This window comes from Crinia signifera, chromosome 5, assembly GCF_055691185.1.
Source record: "Crinia signifera chromosome 5, ASM5569118v1, whole genome shotgun sequence".
Lineage (NCBI taxonomy): Eukaryota > Metazoa > Chordata > Amphibia > Anura > Myobatrachidae > Crinia > Crinia signifera.
This window is the reverse complement of record NC_139221.1, coordinates 299,967,899-299,986,979: the sequence shown is the minus strand read 5'-3', so window position 1 is coordinate 299,986,979 and position 19,081 is coordinate 299,967,899. Positions and strand designations below refer to the sequence as shown.

Genomic DNA, 19,081 nt, shown 5'->3' with positions numbered 1-19,081 from the left:
ACTGTTCACCCCTCACAGTGCCTCACTCCTACGTTTGGGACTTCAGGGAGTAGCAGCTTATTGCAGTCAGCTGTATTTGGAAGCGTTTTTTTAGGGCAATTTGCGTTTTTGGAGAAGAAATAATTATTTTTCAATCACTGCCTACAATAATGGAGTATTTTGCTGACTTGATTGTGATGTTCATGGTCCTATCGACATACATGCTGCGATGCAAACGTCGTCGCCTGGCACGTGGATATCAGCATCATGGTCAGGGGCGTGGATATCAGCATCGTGGTCAGCATCTGTCTACATTTGGTGAGTCAGTGCGTGTTTCAATTCCACGTCCACGCCAGTATCGTACTAGGCGTGTACTGGACGGTCTCTCTGAGGCGGAAGTGATAGGTACCTTTCGCTTATCGTCTCAGGATATCTATTCGCTGTATGATCTGTTGGAAGCTGACCTGGAACCTCGGGTACGGTCAAATCATGCAGTCAGTGGTTTCCAGAAACTACTGGCTGCATTGCAATTTTTTGCGTCAGGCACCTTCCAGCCTACTTTGTCCCAGACATGCGGTTTTTCTCAGCCAACAATGTCACGCTGTTTGTCCCAGGTCATAAAAGCTTTCCGTAAATTAACGACCCAGGTTATAAAATTCCCAGACACTGACAGCGAATGGAATGAGATCAAATTTGGTTTCTTTCAAAAATGGAAATTCCCCAATGTGTTGGGCGCGATAGACTGCACCCATGTGCGACTCACACCTCCGAGGGAATCGGAAGAATGTTATCGGAATCGAAAACACTTCCATTCCCTCAATGTACAGATGGTGTGTGATTCCACAATGAGATTATTGGACATTTGTGTGGGTTTCCCTGGGTCGACCCACGACTCCTTCGTTTTAAGCCAGTCATCTCTATTCCTGGACTTTGAGGAAGGTCGAATGCCAGATGGCTGGCTGTTGGGTATGTAAGTTTTCATTATTTTTTTTAAGTTGCTACTGTAATTAAAAAAGTCTAATACCTTTTCAATTATCCCTTTTAGGTGATGCGGGTTATCCGAATAAACCTTGGCTGTTGACCCCATTACCTGATCCTGTAGGTGATGCCGAAAGAAGATACCAGGAGGTTCACATTGCATCGAGGGGTGTAATTGAAAGGACCTTCGGTGTACTTAAGAGCCGGTTCAGGTGTTTAGATATCTCCGGCGGGACCCTCTTATATTCACCGGGAAAAGTTTGCGGCATTATTAATGCCTGTTGCATTCTGCATAACATCTGTGTCGCAAGACGTTTGCCGGTGAATATTCATGCTGGTGTTAGCCAGGATGGGGATCTTTCTTCGGTATTATCTGTGGGTATGGACGAAGGAGCAGAGACCAGAAGGCATCTTATTGACACCTTCTTCTCATGTGAGTATATACAAAACATCTGTACACAAACACACACACATATATATCTATATATCTATATATATATATATATAGATATATATATATATAAATATATCATTTATCTACATAAATGTTATTTACCTTTTATTTTACAGAGTTTGTTCTTGATGGAGTTCATTACAGTTCATTGAGTTTGTTTGCCCAGTTGCTGTTATTACTGTTTCGTGTTTGGAAGTTTTATTTAAAAGTCCTCTAAAGTGATAATAAATTTCAAAAGATTGTTCATTATGCAGGTGAGATGTGATCTATTTACATTTTTGTTGATTGAAAATTCATATGTCCTGTTTTACATTTTCACATACTTTCCATACAGGTTGTTGGTGGTTATCCCTTTCTATTGTCTGCTTTTAAGGATGTTTCTGTGGAAGCCTGGTTACCTTGGATGAGTGATCTCATCTCCGTCTAATCTGGTGAGTTAGCCATATTCCAAAACTGTGTAGGGGATTCCGGTGTCAAGACTCCTACCCATCCAAACAGTCAATAACCTGTGCCCCCCGTCTGTTTTCCCTTGCAGGATGTGCTGTGTGGCTGCCGGACCTGCTCAGTTATGACCCTTCTGCCTGCTCACCTTTACGGATGGATCTGTTGACGGTGGGATTATCTGCTCCTCTGCTGATGAAATTGGTGAGTATGCTAATCTGAACCACTGCCCCCCTGTAAAGTGTGTGCGCTCAGTGCGCATGGGAATCCGGTGTCAAGACTCCTACCCATCCAAACAGTCAATAACCTGTGCCCCCCGTCTGTTTTCCCTTGCAGGATGTGCTGTGTGGCTGCCGGACCTGCTCAGTTATGACCCTTCTGCCTGCTCACCTTTACGGATGGATCTGTTGACGGTGGGATTATCTGCTCCTCTGCTGATGAAATTGGTGAGTATGCTAATCTGAACCACTGCCCCCCTGTAAAGTGTGTGCGCTCAGTGCGCATGGGAATCCGGTGTCAAGACTCCTACCCATCCAAACAGTCAATAACCTGTGCCCCCCGTCTGTTTTCCCTTGCAGGATGTGCTGTGTGGCTGCCGGACCTGCTCAGTTATGACCCTTCTGCCTGCTCACCTTTACGGATGGATCTGTTGACGGTGGGATTATCTGCTCCTCTGCTGATGAAATTGGTGAGTATGCTAATCTGAACCACTGCCCCCCTGTAAAGTGTGTGCGCTCAGTGCGCATGGGAATCCGGTGTCAAGACTCCTACCCATCCAAACAGTCAATAACCTGTGCCCCCCGTCTGTTTTCCCTTGCAGGATGTGCTGTGTGGCTGCCGGACCTGCTCAGTTATGACCCTTCTGCCTGCTCACCTTTACGGATGGATCTGTTGACGGTGGGATTATCTGCTCCTCTGCTGATGAAATTGGTGAGTATGCTAATCTGAACCACTGCCCCCCTGTAAAGTGTGTGCGCTCAGTGCGCATGGGAATCCGGTGTCAAGACTCCTACCCATCCAAACAGTCAATAACCTGTGCCCCCCGTCTGTTTTCCCTTGCAGGATGTGCTGTGTGGCTGCCGGACCTGCTCAGTTATGACCCTTCTGCCTGCTCACCTTTACGGATGGATCTGTTGACGGTGGGATTATCTGCTCCTCTGCTGATGAAATTGGTGAGTATGCTAATCTGAACCACTGCCCCCCTGTAAAGTGTGTGCGCTCAGTGCGCATGGGAATCCGGTGTCAAGACTCCTACCCATCCAAACAGTCAATAACCTGTGCCCCCCGTCTGTTTTCCCTTGCAGGATGTGCTGTGTGGCTGCCGGACCTGCTCAGTTATGACCCTTCTGCCTGCTCACCTTTACGGATGGATCTGTTGACGGTGGGATTATCTGCTCCTCTGCTGATGAAATTGGTGAGTATGCTAATCTGAACCACTGCCCCCCTGTAAAGTGTGTGCGCTTCCGTTCTTAAAAAATGTCAGGAAACAGAGGTTAATATTCTTCCTTACCATATAACTTGATTTACGGATGACATTTTGGCAAAACGTGATTCATTTATCTATATTTTATTCTTGAAATTAAACTTTGTCCAAAGGGGTGGCCTGGAAAATCTTCTGAAAATGTAGGCTGCTGTTATTTAAATTAGATTTGTAACCTCTAGTTCCAGGCAAGGTAATCTGGAAATGTCCACAAACCCACACTCCCATAGATATTACCTTTCTCTGTTGTTAGCACATGCCCAATTAAAGTATGGGTCTCTGATATGTAGCTATGTAGGTAGTACAATATTTACAAATACACATCTGCAGACATGTGATCTTGTGGCAACCTTTGCATTTTATTATGCACTGGTTAAAGCATTGCGCATGCTGGGGGCATAATCAAGGATAACCTAGTTACACTGCACACTAATTTTCCTGTGCCACCTAAACATCTGTATTATTATTTATCCATCTTATCTGCTCCAAGTATATTCTGTCATTCACCAACACTCATTGCAAATGTAGCAATCGTTCTTTTCGCACATCTGAACAAAACCAAACCATATTTCCTGATTTTTTTTTTATTAAAAAAAAAAACTTGTACGCTGGTGGCTGTAAAGATATTTCCAATAGTGCAAGTTGGTCATCCTGAGTAACTGATGATGCTGAACAAGCTTTTTTTTATTCTGTCACTCTAAAATGAGGTATCACCTATAAGCGATATCACATGCACATTACTATTGTAGCCAGACATTAAACTTTTCAAGCGTACTCATATTTCTGCTTGTTGACAGAAAATTTAACATTATTACGATTATTTTTTATAAATGCTGTTATTTCGTAAAAAATTCTAACATTTGCGAACTTCTTCTGTCTTTAAAGGGTGTTGTCTTCAGAATATTGAAATGAACCTCAACATTGTACTGCAGTTCAAAGCGGACCATCGAACCCAAATTTTGAAAAAGTCAAAGAGATTTTAAAACAAATTTTGTTCCAGAAAAAAATAAAATTAAAACTGGTTAAACTTTGAAAGAAATTCTTGTTTTCTTCACAATTCCTCAAATGGACATCTGAAATGATATTGATAAAGCGTTAAACAAATTGCTGTTGTGTGGGTAAAAAGTGAGTACAAGCAGATACAGCTGAAAAGGCCATTAACACATCCCAACATGGCAGTACCCTGTACTTCTTCTCACCTACATTCCATTATGGGATGTGGGTGAGAACTCGCACAAAGGGCACTGCCGTGATGGAATGGGAAGTGTGGGTACAAGCAGATACAGCTGAAAAGGCCATTAACACATCCCAACATGGCAGTACCCTGTACTTCTTCTCACCTACATTCCATTATGGGATGTGGGTGAGAACTCGCACAAAGGGCACTGCCGTGATGGAATGGGAAGTGTGGGTACAAGCAGATACAGCTGAAAAGGCCATTAACACATCCCAACATGGCAGTACCCTGTACTTCTTCTCACCTACATTCCATTATGGGATGTGGGTGAGAACTCGCACAAAGGGCACTGCCGTGATGGAATGGGAAGTGTGGGTACAAGCAGATACAGCTGAAAAGGCCATTAACACATCCCAACATGGCAGTACCCTGTACTTCTTCTCACCTACATTCCATTATGGGATGTGGGTGAGAACTCGCACAAAGGGCACTGCCGTGATGGAATGGGAAGTGTGGGTACAAGCAGATACAGCTGAAAAGGCCATTAACACATCCCAACATGGCAGTACCCTGTACTTCTTCTCACCTACATTCCATTATGGGATGTGGGTGAGAACTCGCACAAAGGGCACTGCCGTGATGGAATGGGAAGTGTGGGTACAAGCAGATACAGCTGAAAAGGCCATTAACACATCCCAACATGGCAGTACCCTGTACTTCTTCTCACCTACATTCCATTATGGGATGTGGGTGAGAACTCGCACAAAGGGCACTGCCGTGATGGAATGGGAAGTGCTCAAAAGGATATTTTTATAAAAATTAGATGGACAAAAATGTTACCCTATTCTGGTGGTGTAATACACTCCTCTTCATTTTCAGCGATCTTTGAAGCCAGCTTCTCAGTCGTGGAAGGTGATTGTATTGGTTGCCCAGATACTGTTGCTGTTGGAGGATAACGGCCCGGTGGCAACATTCCTGGAAACCCCGTATACATTTGTGAATATGAATAGGTTGCTGAACCTGCTGTAAGGGCAGTGGTCTTTCGTTCTAACTGTTGATGACTTGTTTGAGCATGGTGTGAATCCGATCTACGTTGAGCTTTATTGGCCATGTTCTCAACAATCAATTTTAAAGATGTGGCAATCAAAACAGAACTTGATGCTGTCTGACGTTGGCATTCTGCCATCACATTCAAATATGTTGCAGAATGTTGATTTGCCTCTGAAATTAGCATTAGACTACTTGCTTGACATGATGTGTTTTCTACTAATTTGTTAAGCGCAGTCGCCATGATTATCATAATATCCTGAGATGCTTTGTTGTCTTTTTGACGGTTAACTTCATTCTCTTGCACTGTGGTAATTAATTCTGTTAATGAAGTTTCCAGGCTACCCATACTTTGCTGTAAAAGAGTGTGGAATGATTTGTGTCGATCCTGCATTTGATCAGAGAGAGCAAGGATGTGCTGATATTCTGCATCTGGAATCTCTTTGCTAGTTGTTACTTGCACCCTTGGCTGTCTTGCTGTGAATAAAGTTAAACAAATTACAGTTATATGGTTTAATAAGTAATTTAAGAGTTTTTTAGATGAATGTTATTTATCAAAACACTAATTACCAATTGGTGTAGAAGCTGCTTGATGCTCATCATTCTCTTCATTGGAATTATTTCCGATCAAATCTGGACTAAAACATGGATCAATACAGGAGGACATTCCTGCAATGTTCATTGGATTGTCATCTATAAATAAAATTATAAATTGAGTTGTTTCAATATATATATATATATATATATATATATATATATATATATATATATGTACACCATGGACATTCAACTGTGGAAAAATAAATATTGTACCTTCAGTCGGTGTTGGTGCATTTTCTACTGAATCAACACTGTTTCCTCGTGATTTAGTTTGATGCAAATCTCTTGATGATGTTTGTTTTTCAGGTAAACTTGCTTCAAAACCCTGGAAAGTAGTCTCCGCTGAACTTAAAAAACAACTTGGTATGCTTAGCATTTCTTGGGTTCTACTGGGTGTAAAGGCGTTCTTTTGAAGTGCTGTTACAGCTGTTTCATTACAAATGCTTTGACCAATAACTGGACGATCATCTGCAAATATAATTTAAAAAATCATTATCATTTAGAAGAAATACTTATGAAATTATTATGTAACAATATCAGGTCAATAAGCACTGATTTTTTTGCTAGTAGTTCAAAACACCACCCATTAACAAAGTATAGTGTGTCGACAGCGTTGCATAGCCGAGCACTTTGTAACGCCATCATAAATGCTGTTCATCTGCGAAAATAACCTGCAGACGAATAGCTTTCCAGGTGACATTGACGCAGTATATCGTGTGGCAGCACACAATGGGCAGCCATACATACTTGAGAATTTGGCTTAAACCTCAGTTTCGATCAAGTTTCATCTCAGACCAGAGTGTTTGGGTCATACCTGAAACTTGAAGTGTAAAATAAAATTGTATTTACCTATTTGCCTTCTTTTATTGTTTCTGTCTTTCATTACAGATCCTCTTTTCCTTCTGGAAGGCTCCTCTTCGTGCACAAAATCTCCCTGACGTCTGGAGTCAATTCTGCCTGCTACGCCTGTAACCATGATTGGGTTTAATCTTTTTTTTATAACTTCCTCCCATGAAAGCCAATTCACTTTCAGTTCCGGCCCTCCACCGGTCCCCATTTCGTGCCTTCGTTGAATTCCTAATTTTTTTTTAGTTTGACGACGGCAGTCGTTATATCTCTTCATGCAATGCTTTGCATCCCTGCGTATTCCAGAAATCGATGTTACTTTCTCAGCAATTGTGTTCCATATTTTTCTTTTTTGTCTAGGAGCAGTAGTTTGTGCCCTTGGCCCGAATAGCATGTCGTAGTAACGATCAACTAAATCAACTAAGGCAAAGCTTTCTGACTCATTGAAACGGATTCCTCTCTGCATCTTCTTGCAGTTTTCTTCTGCAGATCCATCTCCGGGAGAATTATGTGATCCACCTGCATCTGAATTTCCATCATTATCACGATTGCCTGTATGCCTTGGAGCTTGTGGTTCTGTACAACGTATTTCATGTTGGTGACCATCTTCTTGACGCCTGTGTCGAACAGTTGTATCATGCCTACGAGAATGGGTTTCTTCATTTTGCTAATAAAAAAGATACAAAGCCAAAATATTAGCATCATTCTTTTGAAATAAAAACAAGAAGTATACAGTATTTAACTTACTTTGGTTTGAGAATTTGCAGAAGTATTTTCCTTTCGGCGAGATGATGATATTTTTGATCGCCACAATCTAAATTCTTCACTGTCCTCCCAAGCATTATCAAATCTTCCTAGCGATTCCTCAGATGTCGAATTTTCATAAAGATTAGGGCTTCTCATTCTTGAAGTCTGCGTAAATAATGTACACATGCAGCCATTGAAACAATAAATATAAAATCAATGTAAAATAACAGGTAAAGTCGGACAACAATTGTGACATGCCTATAAGAAAATGAAAATTAATTAAATACATTTAATGGACAGTGCATGTGAATGCAATAGTGGGGTGGTACAAATTGAGGAGAACATTACCTTTCTTTTGGACTTCCTTAATTTGTTGCATTCTTTTGTGCTTGGACCGGGCACATTGTTTTCCTCTGTGTCTTGCCCTGACTCATTGGATAACCTCCGGGAATCATCCGAATGTGCTTCCTGCTCATTGAAATGTCTTTGAGAGTTCCTCAACATTTCTATGAATGAAAGTGAAATATGTTCAATCTCAACTTATCACACTAATGTTTGTTGGAAAAAAAACAGGGACAATGCCAATATTGACCCCACATGGTACCCCAAAGACATCATTCAGCAGCCCTGCAGCCCCCAAACAAACCTTACAAGCAGAGTACAGTAGGTTAAGAGCCACACCCTGATGTGTGGTGGCAAAAAAACAGGGACAATGCCAATATTGACCCCACAAGGTACCCCTAAGACATCATTCAGCAGCCCTGCAGCCCCCAAACAAACCTTACTACAAGTGTACAGTAGGTTAAGAGCCACACCCTGATGTGTGGTGGCAAAAAAACAGGGACAATGCCAATATTGACCCCACATGGTACCCCAAATACATCATTCAGCAGCCCTGCAGCCCCCAAACAAACCTTACAAGCAGAGTACAGTAGGTTAAGAGCCACACCCTGATGTGTGGTGGCAAAAAAACAGGGACAATGCCAATATTGACCCCACAAGGTACCCCTAAGACATCATTCAGCAGCCCTGCAGCCCCCAAACAAACCTTACTACAAGTGTACAGTAGGTTAAGAGCCACACCCTGATGTGTGGTGGCAAAAAAACAGGGACAATGCCAATATTGACCCCACATGGTACCCCAAATACATCATTCAGCAGCCCTGCAGCCCCCAAACAAACCTTACAAGCAGAGTACAGTAGGTTAAGAGCCACACCCTGATGTGTGGTGGCAAAAAAACAGGGACAATGCCAATATTGACCCCACAAGGTACCCCTAAGACATCATTCAGCAGCCCTGCAGCCCCCAAACAAACCTTACTACAAGTGTACAGTAGGTTAAGAGCCACACCCTGATGTGTGGTGGCAAAAAAACAGGGACAATGCCAATATTGACCCCACATGGTACCCCAAAGACATCATTCAGCAGCTCTGCAGCCCCCAAACAAACCTTACTAGCAGTGTACAGTAGGCTAAGAGCCACACCCTGATCTTTGGCGCAAAAAAAAGGACACCCCAAACCTGCACAATAAAACAGCAAACCGCAATTTCACAAAAAACATACATTCTAAAATTGCATTTTAGAATTGTCAAATCTATCAAACCGGCCACCCCAAAACTGGAATTCATCCCTGCACACTTGTCATCATAAAAAACATATGCAAACAAAATAAAACAATTACATTACACTCAGTTTTAAAAAAAAGGTTAACCTCAAGACCGCGAGTGATTCCAGTGCTCTGCCTTCGTTTGGATATGCTTTTCCAGCACACAGTCCACGATACAAATCAGCGCTCCGCAGTGTTCCAAAATGGAGGGTAAACTACGCAGTACACTACGCAGTACTCTTCCTTATATAGTAAACGGGCGAGGCTGGGTAGCGAAAACGAAACGCCCAGTTTTCACTTCATTGGTTAGTTTACGCATTTAGGCGTTCCACGAAAACGAAACTTTGAATACACGAAAAATCGAAATTAGTAATCGCGTCAGTGTACCGAAAGAAGAGAAAGGTGCGAAAAATCGTAAACATAACCATTTTCGCACAACATTGAATACGGCCCTGTGTCTTGCCCATCAGCAAATAAGGCGGGGTCTTTGGCTGTTGGGCAGGACTAACCCCCGGAAGGAGCTGCGAATGTAAACAATCATTCGGCTTCACTCGCAGGGGTACTGCCAGTCAAAATACGAGGGACTCCTACTCATTTTGTCCCCTGTATTTTGGCAACCAGGACCGGACCTTGAGCCTGGTGCTGGTTTTAGAAATCCTGGGGATCCCCTATGTTTTGTTTTTACCACAATTCGCATCCTGTTAAATGTGCGATTTTCGGAAAAACGTGCAAATTCAGACTTTTTTTGTACTAAAATTTGCAAAAGATGAAATATCTCATCCAATTAAATGTCACCCCCAAAGTGTTAATGGTTCTGCCAAAATTCTTCTGACATTTCCATCCCAAAATGGATGTTTGCCAAGGAAACAAGGACACCAGCAGGAAACAGGAACATGCCTTGCTGGCGTGTTTCTGTAGGAATTTGTACCCATTCAGGGCCTGATTCTGGTTCACTTGTTAAAGCAAATTCACTCTCTAATGGACAAAACCATGTGCTCTGCAGTTGGAGCAGACATAACATGTGCAGAGGGAGTTACATATGGGTGTTATTTTGTTTCTGTGCAGAGTAAATACTGGCTGCTTTATTTTTACACTGCATTATACATATCAGTTTGAAGTACATACCCCACCCAAATCTGCACATGTTACATCTGCCCCACCTACAGTCCAGCATGGTTTTGTCCATTAGAGAGTGAATTTGCTTTTGCAAGTGAACCAGAATCAGGCCCTCGGTCTGTAGAGCATTTATGAGGTCAGGCACGGATGTTGGATGAGAAGACCTGGCTCACAATCTTCGTTCCAGTTCATCCCAAAGGTGCTCTATGGATTGAAGTCAGGGCTTTATGCAGGGCCGGTGCTAGGGTGTTGGGCGCCCTCCTGCAAACTATAAATTTGCGCCCTCCCTCCCATATCTTATAATAGATACAGTGCATGTTTGAGGTACGCACAATAAAAAAGGGGGTATGTTCTCACAATGAGTGTTTTTTCACATTACAGCACACAGTAGCATAATCTTATTCATATTACACTGTATGTAGTCTTACTTATTTACATTACACCACACACTAGTGTCCCTTATACACATTATGCAACACAATAGTTCCCCTTATATATAATACTAACAGTAATAGTTCCTTTTACATATAATGCCCATAGTAATGTGGCTTACACATAACAACCAGAGTAGTGCAAGTTACACACAATGTCCACCAGGGGTTGAAGTGGAAACTTGAAAGTGGGGGTATGGAAAAGTGAAGGATGTTGCTATGCGCTTGGTGAAGGCGCGCTCCAGAAAAATGGCGTGGCCACTTTAAAGGGGCATGTTCTTGAGTGTAGTGTGCCACACCATATACCTCTTATACACATTATAAAACACAATAGCAGACCCCATAATACTTGCCCCTTAAACATTATGCGACACACAATGAGCCAAAATTCTAATAAATTTAGTCAAAAATCACATTATACCACCCGGATGGCAAACATTCACGTTAAGGTGTCCATACATGGAGCGATGTGCTCCGTGCATTTTGAACTAGATCGCGTTGCATCTAGTTAAAACATATGTAATGCGCTAAAGCAGCGTCGTTCTGACATAGATGCGGTGCGATCTAGTTCAAAAAGTACGTGCAGCATACTTATTGTGCTTTGTGATGTAGGGGACCGCTTATCACCTCGCAAAACAGGATCGCTCTGTGTATGGGCACCTTTATGCCACAACAAAAGTGCCAAAATTCACATCATGCCACCCAGATTGAGCCAAAATTCACATCATGCCACCCGGACTGAGCCAAAATTCATGTTATGCCACCCAGATTGAGCAACATTTCATATTATTCCACCCAGATTGAGCCAAAATTAACATCATGCCACCCAGATTGAGCCAAAATTCACATCATGCCCCCCCCCCCGGACTGAGCCAAAATTCACATCATGCCACCCAGATTGAGCCAAGATTCACATCATGCCTCCCGGACTGAGCCAAAATTCACATCATGCCCCCCGGACTGAGCTAAAATTCACGTTATGCCACTCCGACAGCCAAAATTCACGTTATGCCACCTAGATTGAGCCAAAATTCACATCATGCCACTCGGATTGAGCCAAAATTCACATCATGCCCCCCGGACTGAGCCAAAATTCACGTTACGCCACCCAGATTAAGCAAAAATTCACATTATTCCACCCAGATTGAGCCATAATTAACATCATGCCACCCAGTTTGAGCCAAACTTCACATCATGCCACGCAGATTGAGCCAAAATTTAGGTCATGCCACCCAGATTGAGATAAAATTTATGTTATGCTACATGGATCTAAAAAAAAATTCACGTTTTGCCACACGGATTGAGCCAAACTTTACATATAATTTGGGGACACAGGGACCGTGGGGAGGCAGGGATCAGGGCAGGGGGGGATGCAGGGACAGGGAGGATGAAGGGACAGGGACCGGGGGATGCAGGGACAGGGGTGACTCAGAAACTGGGACCGGAGGGGACGCAGGGACCCAGGGGGGGGGGGATGCAGGGACAGGGACCGCTGAATGACGCAGGGATATGGACCGGGGGATGATGCAGGGACAGTGACCAGGGGATGACGCAGGGACAGGGACCGGGGGAAGATGAAGGACTGGGGGGATGCAGGAACAAAGACTAGGGGTACACAGGAACCAGGAAGATGCAGGACTAGGGTAGGATGCAGGGACCAGGGGGGAGGCGCAGGGACAAGGACTGGGGGGCCACAGGGACCAGGGGGGGGGATGCAGGGACAGAGACCTACCAGGGGTCCAGGAGTGATGCCTTGCCGCAGATCTCCACCCTTCTTGTAAACCCTGCTATAATAGTAGAGTCCACAGCTGCTGTCCCTCCTCCGCAAGCAGTGACAGCGACACTGCGTCAACCTCCTGCACAGTGCACACAGTGTCCACCACCACTCTACCTCTTTCACATGCAGGGACAGCGGCATGGGCACCTTCCCTTGCTGCCCGCACACTCACTGTTTCTATTCTCCTAACTCGGCGGCTCCTCAGTCAGGCACATTGCACAGTGCAGCCTGCAGAGTGCCGAGCCTAGGACACAGAGGGGGAGCTCCACGCTGATGCTGATCGGTGCTCCCCCACTGATGCTGATCGGTGCTCTGTAGGCTGCACTAAGCTGCATGCCTGACTGAGGAGCCGCCGGGAGAGGAGAAAAAGTGAGTGTGCGGGCAGCAAGGGAAGGAGCATGTGCCGCTATCATGTGAAATAGGTATAGATGCGGTGGACTCTACTTGTCTTTTAAAGCATCTGGGGACAATTAATGAAACAGGTGCCCCCTAAATCTGTCACTCGGCGGGGAGCAGGGAGCACCTCTCAGGTCCGGCGCCTACCTGCTTTGCAGGCTTTGCTGAGCGGGTAGCGCCGGCCCTGGCTTTATGCTTGCCAGTCAAGTTTGTGCTGGACTGAGGAGAGAGGCTGTGCTGCATTAGCAACCTGTACTCTCTGTCCCACTGCCTGGCTCTCTGCAATGGGGGAGGGGGTGTATCAGGCCCCTCCATCAGACCCGGGCCTGGGTAAAAAGCAACCGCCCCCTCTCAGCACCATCGGTGCCAGTAGGAACGTCACTTGGGCATCAAGCAGCACATAAATCGCAGAAGTTGTCTCCTTCGGCTAAGAAGCTATAGTTGGGATGCATGGTTGGCCGCTTTCCTGTAAGGTTGGGATTCTTTTTCAGATTAAGGGCGGGATGTTCACCACCCAAGGGCTTAACTACCAAAGGTGCAAGGGGTGCAGCTGCTATGGGGCCCAGAGCTGAAGGGGACCCATCCTAAGTAATATGTTTTACATACATTTATCACCATCAGTCGCTAAGTAGGGGGCCCTTATAAAATTTTGCTATGGAGCCTACGAACATCTAGTTACGCCCCTGTCACCACCCACCATCCGCTGCCCCTCTCCACCCCCAGTTCGCCGGATAACGCATTCATACTAATCACATATGCACTTACATATGCGATTAGTAATGCAAAGGACAGCTCTTGCCAGAAGAGCTGTCCTTTGCGATGCGGCGCCATCCGTGGAATTCCTGTGTCTAGGCCTGGCGGATACCGAATGCTGCGCTGTTACTTTTCTCGGTGCAGGCTGTGTTTTGAGAATTTTGAGTTCTGGGCACTGCATATATCCGGTTAAGCACTGAGCTTCATAGGGATCTGTGGGTTTGGGACTCATTCTTGCAGGAATTTAACAGTATGACCCCCAAGTCCCTAGCCTGCATATTTAGCTGTTTATTGATGCTTTGGGTGTATTCGGTTACTTCGCATACCTTGAAGGTTCATGGTCTGATGGCCCATGATTGGGTACAGCAGTGTTTGACCAGGAACCTTTTGTTGTTAGAATTGTTCTCCATTATAGTAGCTTTGGAATTGAGGAGCGAGCATGACAGGAATCATCATATTGTATTTTTGGTGCGACAATTTCGGGGTGGTGCAGGCTGTAAATAGTCAAAGAGCCTTAAACTCTTCAGATGAGGAAACAGTGAGAGGATTTTATTTTGTGTGACCATAATGAATGTAAGACTGCTTTTAGCTTTTCTTTGAGGCCTTAACAATGTGGGTAATATGGCACAGGTGAGTTTAGAAGCTGATCTTTTGGACAGATCCCATAAAAGAGTGAGGGAGCCGCCGATCCCAAAAAGGTGACCCATCATTCTTTTACTTTCACTTTTTGTTTTTCATTACAATGCATTTGACTAGAGATGGGTTGCTTGCGAACAAAGTGGATCTTTTGGACAGATCCCATTAAAGAGTGACTGAGCCACCGATCCCAAAAAGGTGAACCGTCGTTCTTTTACTTTAAGTTTCATTTTTCATTACAATGCATTTGCCTGAGCTCAGCACTGCCATCTGTGGCAGCTGAGATGTACTGACTCCGGAGACAGAGTACACTGCTGCGACTGCAAGTGAAAGAAAGAATAACAAGGCTGCTGCTGCTAGGGATGGCCATGGGTGCAGACGCCATTGATGGTTGCCATCGATGGCGAATCTGCACCCAGCCATCGATCAGTGTTTTACTCGATCATGTATGTTCCTATTTGTTTTAAAAAATGGCAATAAATTATTGTAAAACAAATTCTGCTTCATTATTATCAAATTACCCCTTTTTTCAAAGTGAGCCGAAGACCCGTCTAAAAGAGCTGGATCTTTTCACTGGTTGATCGCTTGATCTCAGCTCTTCTTATTGACCCATTTTGCTAATCTCTAGCCTGAGTCACCTGTAGCTCCGCCCCCCCACCAATGTAAAAGTGAGCCGCCCCTTGGCATGGCAAATGCACTAGGCAATTGCCTAGTTTGCCTATGCCTAGGGCCGGCTCTTTCCAGGGCCATCTATCACCACACTGATAAGGGCAGAGCTCCACAGTGGGATCACATGGGGGCATCTAGTGGCTTCTGGCAGTACTGCAGTTAAGCAGTACTCCAAAACCATCCTCCCCACCTCGTGCAGGACATCAGCAGCTCATGTTGCTAGCGCCTCTGTCTGTCATGCTGCGTGACAGGCAGAGCAGGGAGAGCACCTCTACTGGTTGGTGCCTACCTGCTTTGCATCCCTTGCCAAACGGCTTCCGCCGGTCCTGTTGCAACTTACATGGCATAAAATAAAGGCTGAAGTCCTTGAAGAGAGATGGAGTGGGATGCTCTAAAGCAAAAATGAGGTTAAAACCCTGTTATCAGGATTTTACCACATTTTCGTATGAGCTAAAACCCGCTGTGGGGGTATCACCAGCAAAAGCTAGCGATACATCATAGAAGCCTACGGGCTTCTCACACTGGCCACACCGCTCCACCCTCACCTGATGTCCGGAACAGTGACATCCTCCTCCCTAGCACCGTACTTTCCCATCCGGGTGCAGGAAGGAGGAGTCAGAGGAGACTGAGTCACTGCAGCCAGGAGGGCACAAGAAGAAGCTGCCAGGGACGTGATGACACATCACCGGCTGCTTCACAAAGGGCAGCTCTTAACACAAGAGCTGTCCAATGTGATAATAATTGCATATCTTAGAGCATATGCGATTATCAATGCAGTAGCCGTCGATGTGCGGCTAAGTAGAGCAGCGGGTGTTCATGCATCCGCCCCATAGAGGGAAGAGAGAAGAAGTAATAACCAATCAACTCCTGCCATTTTAAAAACATGGCCTGTAGGAGCCAATTGGTTGCCACTTTATCTCTTTCCACAACTCTTTCAAAAGGTTGGGCACGTCTCTTTTACAGATTAGCAAAGACAAGGTAAATAACTAACTGCCTAATAATTCGGTACTTGTGTATTATCTGGGCGCCCGATTTTATCATTACATGCCACTACTTAAGACATGCAATGTGATTTTTCATTGTAAAGACCAGATTTTTAATTGTATAGTCACCCATGGGTGATTTCATACCCCCACTATCCAACTACGCATGGAGTTGATTTTATATAGTGTGGCGAGCAGACGCAGAATACATGTAAAGTAATGCGCGGCCCCTCGCAGGGCTCGCTGCGCTCGCCACGCTTCGGGCTCGGTGGCTCGCTGCGCTCGCCACACTATATAAAATCAACTCCATGCGTAGTTGGATTGTGGGGGTATGAAATCACCCATGGGTGACTATACAATAAAAAATTGGGTCTTTACAATGAAAAATCGCATCACATGAATTGTATGCCACTATATTGCATGCGATGCGATGCGATGCAATGCAATGAAAAAACCGGGCGCCCAGATATTACACAAGTACCAATAATTCTCATAGTGCCAAGGGGACATAGGCCAAGAAGCTCAACACAGGCCTCTATCTTATAACAATACTGTAATACTAGACTGATGGGTGACATTTAATAGGATGAGAGATTCAGAAAATGAGAGATTTGGTAAGAAATCTCCAGTTTTTTTAAAGTGGCAATCATTTTCACTGCAAAATCAAACTGATTTTGCAGTGTAAATCATTGGCGCTTTAAAAAAGTGGAGATTTCTTAAGGTGCGTACACATGGGCATTTATCGCTGCCAATATGGTCGCTGAGCGCCGGGTGCGTAGTTCCGTTTTTAGCCCCCTTATAATCGCTGGTCGACCAGCTGATTCCCTCTGCGGCTCCCCCGGCAGAGGTTCCCTTTCATCAGCGACCATCTCTGGTCGCTGATGAAAAGGAGACACTGAGCAATATATTGCACCATGTGTACACAGCTTTACCAAATCTCTCACTTTCTGAATCTCTCATCCTATTAAATTTTTCCCCAATGGAGTCCTGCAAATTTTATGTAATAACTCCAGGCTCTTCCAGCCAGCAGGGGGCGATGCATACCCAATAATATATGCCAAGTCACAGATGAAATGGTCACATTTATATTTATGTATAGCACTAAGGGACATACGTATTTATAAGTTTTTGCACAAAATAATTACATGGCACTGAGCTGCAGATTATTAGTGTTAATGGCACATCCCCATGCGTTTATACAGTGAGAATTAAAGGTTTCTAATTATGTTCTCACATAACGCAAGCCATTCCTAAGAAAATAAGCACAACTGGAAAATATTATAAAAATACCATTGTTAATATTCTTTTTTAGTGAAGTTTTAATATTAATATTTAACTTAGAATTATGGTGGCATGATTATTAAAAATGAGCATTGATTAAGGGGTAGATGTGTCAGGCACATACTGTATAGTAAGGATCCTGGGACACCAGTGTTGGTACAAGGGGATCTTGGCCTTCACAAAATGATAGTGGCCCCCAATAGCACATTCGGTACTTCTGTAGTTTCACGGCGCCACCGCGCGCACAGTCTGTAACAGAAACTTGGCAGCCTGCCAGAGGCTCTGTTTCACTGTGCGCGTGCCGCTCTAGCTCTGCCTGACTGAGCTTGTGCCGCTCTAGCTGGACGTAAACAGCGTAGCGGCCGGCCGGCCAGCAGCCGCAGCGGCGCTGCCCAGGCGCTGACAGGTCAATGTCACTGTGGCACTTGTAGTTCCACAGTGAAATAGGCAGCGCCTGGGCACCGCTGACAATGGGGGTATGTTAAAGTGGACACCCCGGCACAGCGATGCCGGGGCTTCTAAACTGTACGCGAGATTCAGACGTAACTGCGTCTGACTCTCGAGTCGCATAGATAGCCGCTAAGAAGCCGGAAAGCCTGGATTCAGACGTGGCCCTAGTGGAACACTATTGAAACCCACCCTCAGTGCCACTAGTGGATGCCACAGCTGTGGACCGTGTAAATCCCACTATCCACGCCCACCCGAAGCGTGGCGGTACGTGTCCTACGACCTTTTCATACCCCCACTATCCACGTCGGCGTGGAGTTGAGAATAGATTAGTGTGGCGAGCGCAGCGAGCCACCGAGCCCGAAGCGTGGCGAGCGGACTCGGATACCTTCACAGCTATCCGCGTCCCCTTGCGGGCTTCACAGGTGTCAGCGTCCGCTCGCCACGCTTCGGGCTCGGTGCGTGGCGAGCGGACGCTGACACCTGTGAAGCCCGCGAGGGGACGCGGATAGCTGTGAAGGTATCCGCGTCCGCTCGCCACGCTTCAGGCTCGGTGGCTCGCTGCGCTCACCACACTAATCTATTCTCAACTCCACGCCGACGTGGATAGTGGGGGTATGAAAAGGTCGTAGGACGCGTACCGCCGCCGCTCGCCACGCTTTGGGTGGGCGTGGATAGTGGGATTTACACGGTCCACAGCTGTGGCGTCCACTAGTGGCACTGAGACTGGGTTTCAATAGTGTTCCCCTAGGGCCACCTAAACTTCTTAGCGGCTATCTATGCGACTCGAGATTCAGACGCAGTTGCGTCTGAATCTCGCGTACAGTTTAGAAGCCCCGGCATCGCTGTGCCGGGGTGTCCACTTTAACATACCCCCGTTGTCAGCGCTGCCCAGGCGCTGCCTATTTCACTGTGGAACTACAAGTGCCACAGTGACAGTGACCTCTCAGCGCCTGGGCAGCGCGCTGCTGCTGCCCGGCGCTACGCTGTCAATACAGCTATACGCTGTTTACGTAGCTGTCAATACAGCTAGAGCGGCGCGAGCACACTCTGTCTGACCTAGAGCGGCACGCACACGGTTAATCAGAGCCTCTGGCAGGCTGCAAAGTTTCATAGCTAGAGCGGCACGCGAGCCTCTGCACTTCCGGCGCCGTGAAACTACAGAAGTACCGCACATTCTTTATTTCTGGTGCGGAAGCATCTGTAAGCTGACAGTAATGTCTAGCTGCACTGCAC

The 19,081-nt window shown here is 45.4% G+C and overlaps 1 protein-coding gene and 2 long non-coding RNA genes across 3 annotated transcripts in view; 1 reads left to right on the top strand and 2 right to left on the bottom strand.

The window, feature by feature from the left end:
* LOC146081262 (uncharacterized) overlaps positions 1-19,081 on the bottom strand; it is a 73,526-nt gene that overhangs the window by 52,658 nt on the left and 1,787 nt on the right. The gene's annotated exons all lie outside the window — the stretch shown is intronic.
* On the top strand, positions 13-2,041 carry LOC146081259 (uncharacterized). The gene is made up of 3 exons (XR_014475099.1): positions 13-1,390; positions 1,528-1,665; positions 1,746-2,041. It is a non-coding gene; the product is annotated as an uncharacterized LOC146081259 (long non-coding RNA).
* LOC146081258 (uncharacterized) lies at positions 5,150-8,350 on the bottom strand. Its single transcript, XM_083189377.1, has 6 exons — positions 8,098-8,350; positions 7,750-7,914; positions 7,006-7,669; positions 6,370-6,624; positions 6,127-6,249; positions 5,150-6,033 (listed from the first exon to the last, which is right to left on the bottom strand). The coding sequence occupies exons 1-6, from the start codon at positions 8,251-8,253 to the stop codon at positions 5,351-5,353; spliced, it is 2,046 nt and encodes a 681-aa protein (XP_083045503.1). The 5' UTR covers positions 8,254-8,350; the 3' UTR covers positions 5,150-5,350.

Excerpts from the sequence above, each read along its gene's own strand:
- LOC146081258 (XM_083189377.1), bottom strand. The coding sequence starts at position 8,253 with ATGTTGAGGAACTCTCAAAGACATTTCAATGAGCAGGAAGCACATTCG. Across the intron at positions 7,915-8,097 it reads TAAGGAAGTCCAAAAGAAAG|ACTTCAAGAATGAGAAGCCC; the intron begins GTAATGTTCTCC and ends TTATTTACGCAG. Across the intron at positions 7,670-7,749 it reads CTGCAAATTCTCAAACCAAA|CAAAATGAAGAAACCCATTC; the intron begins GTAAGTTAAATA and ends CTTTTTTATTAG.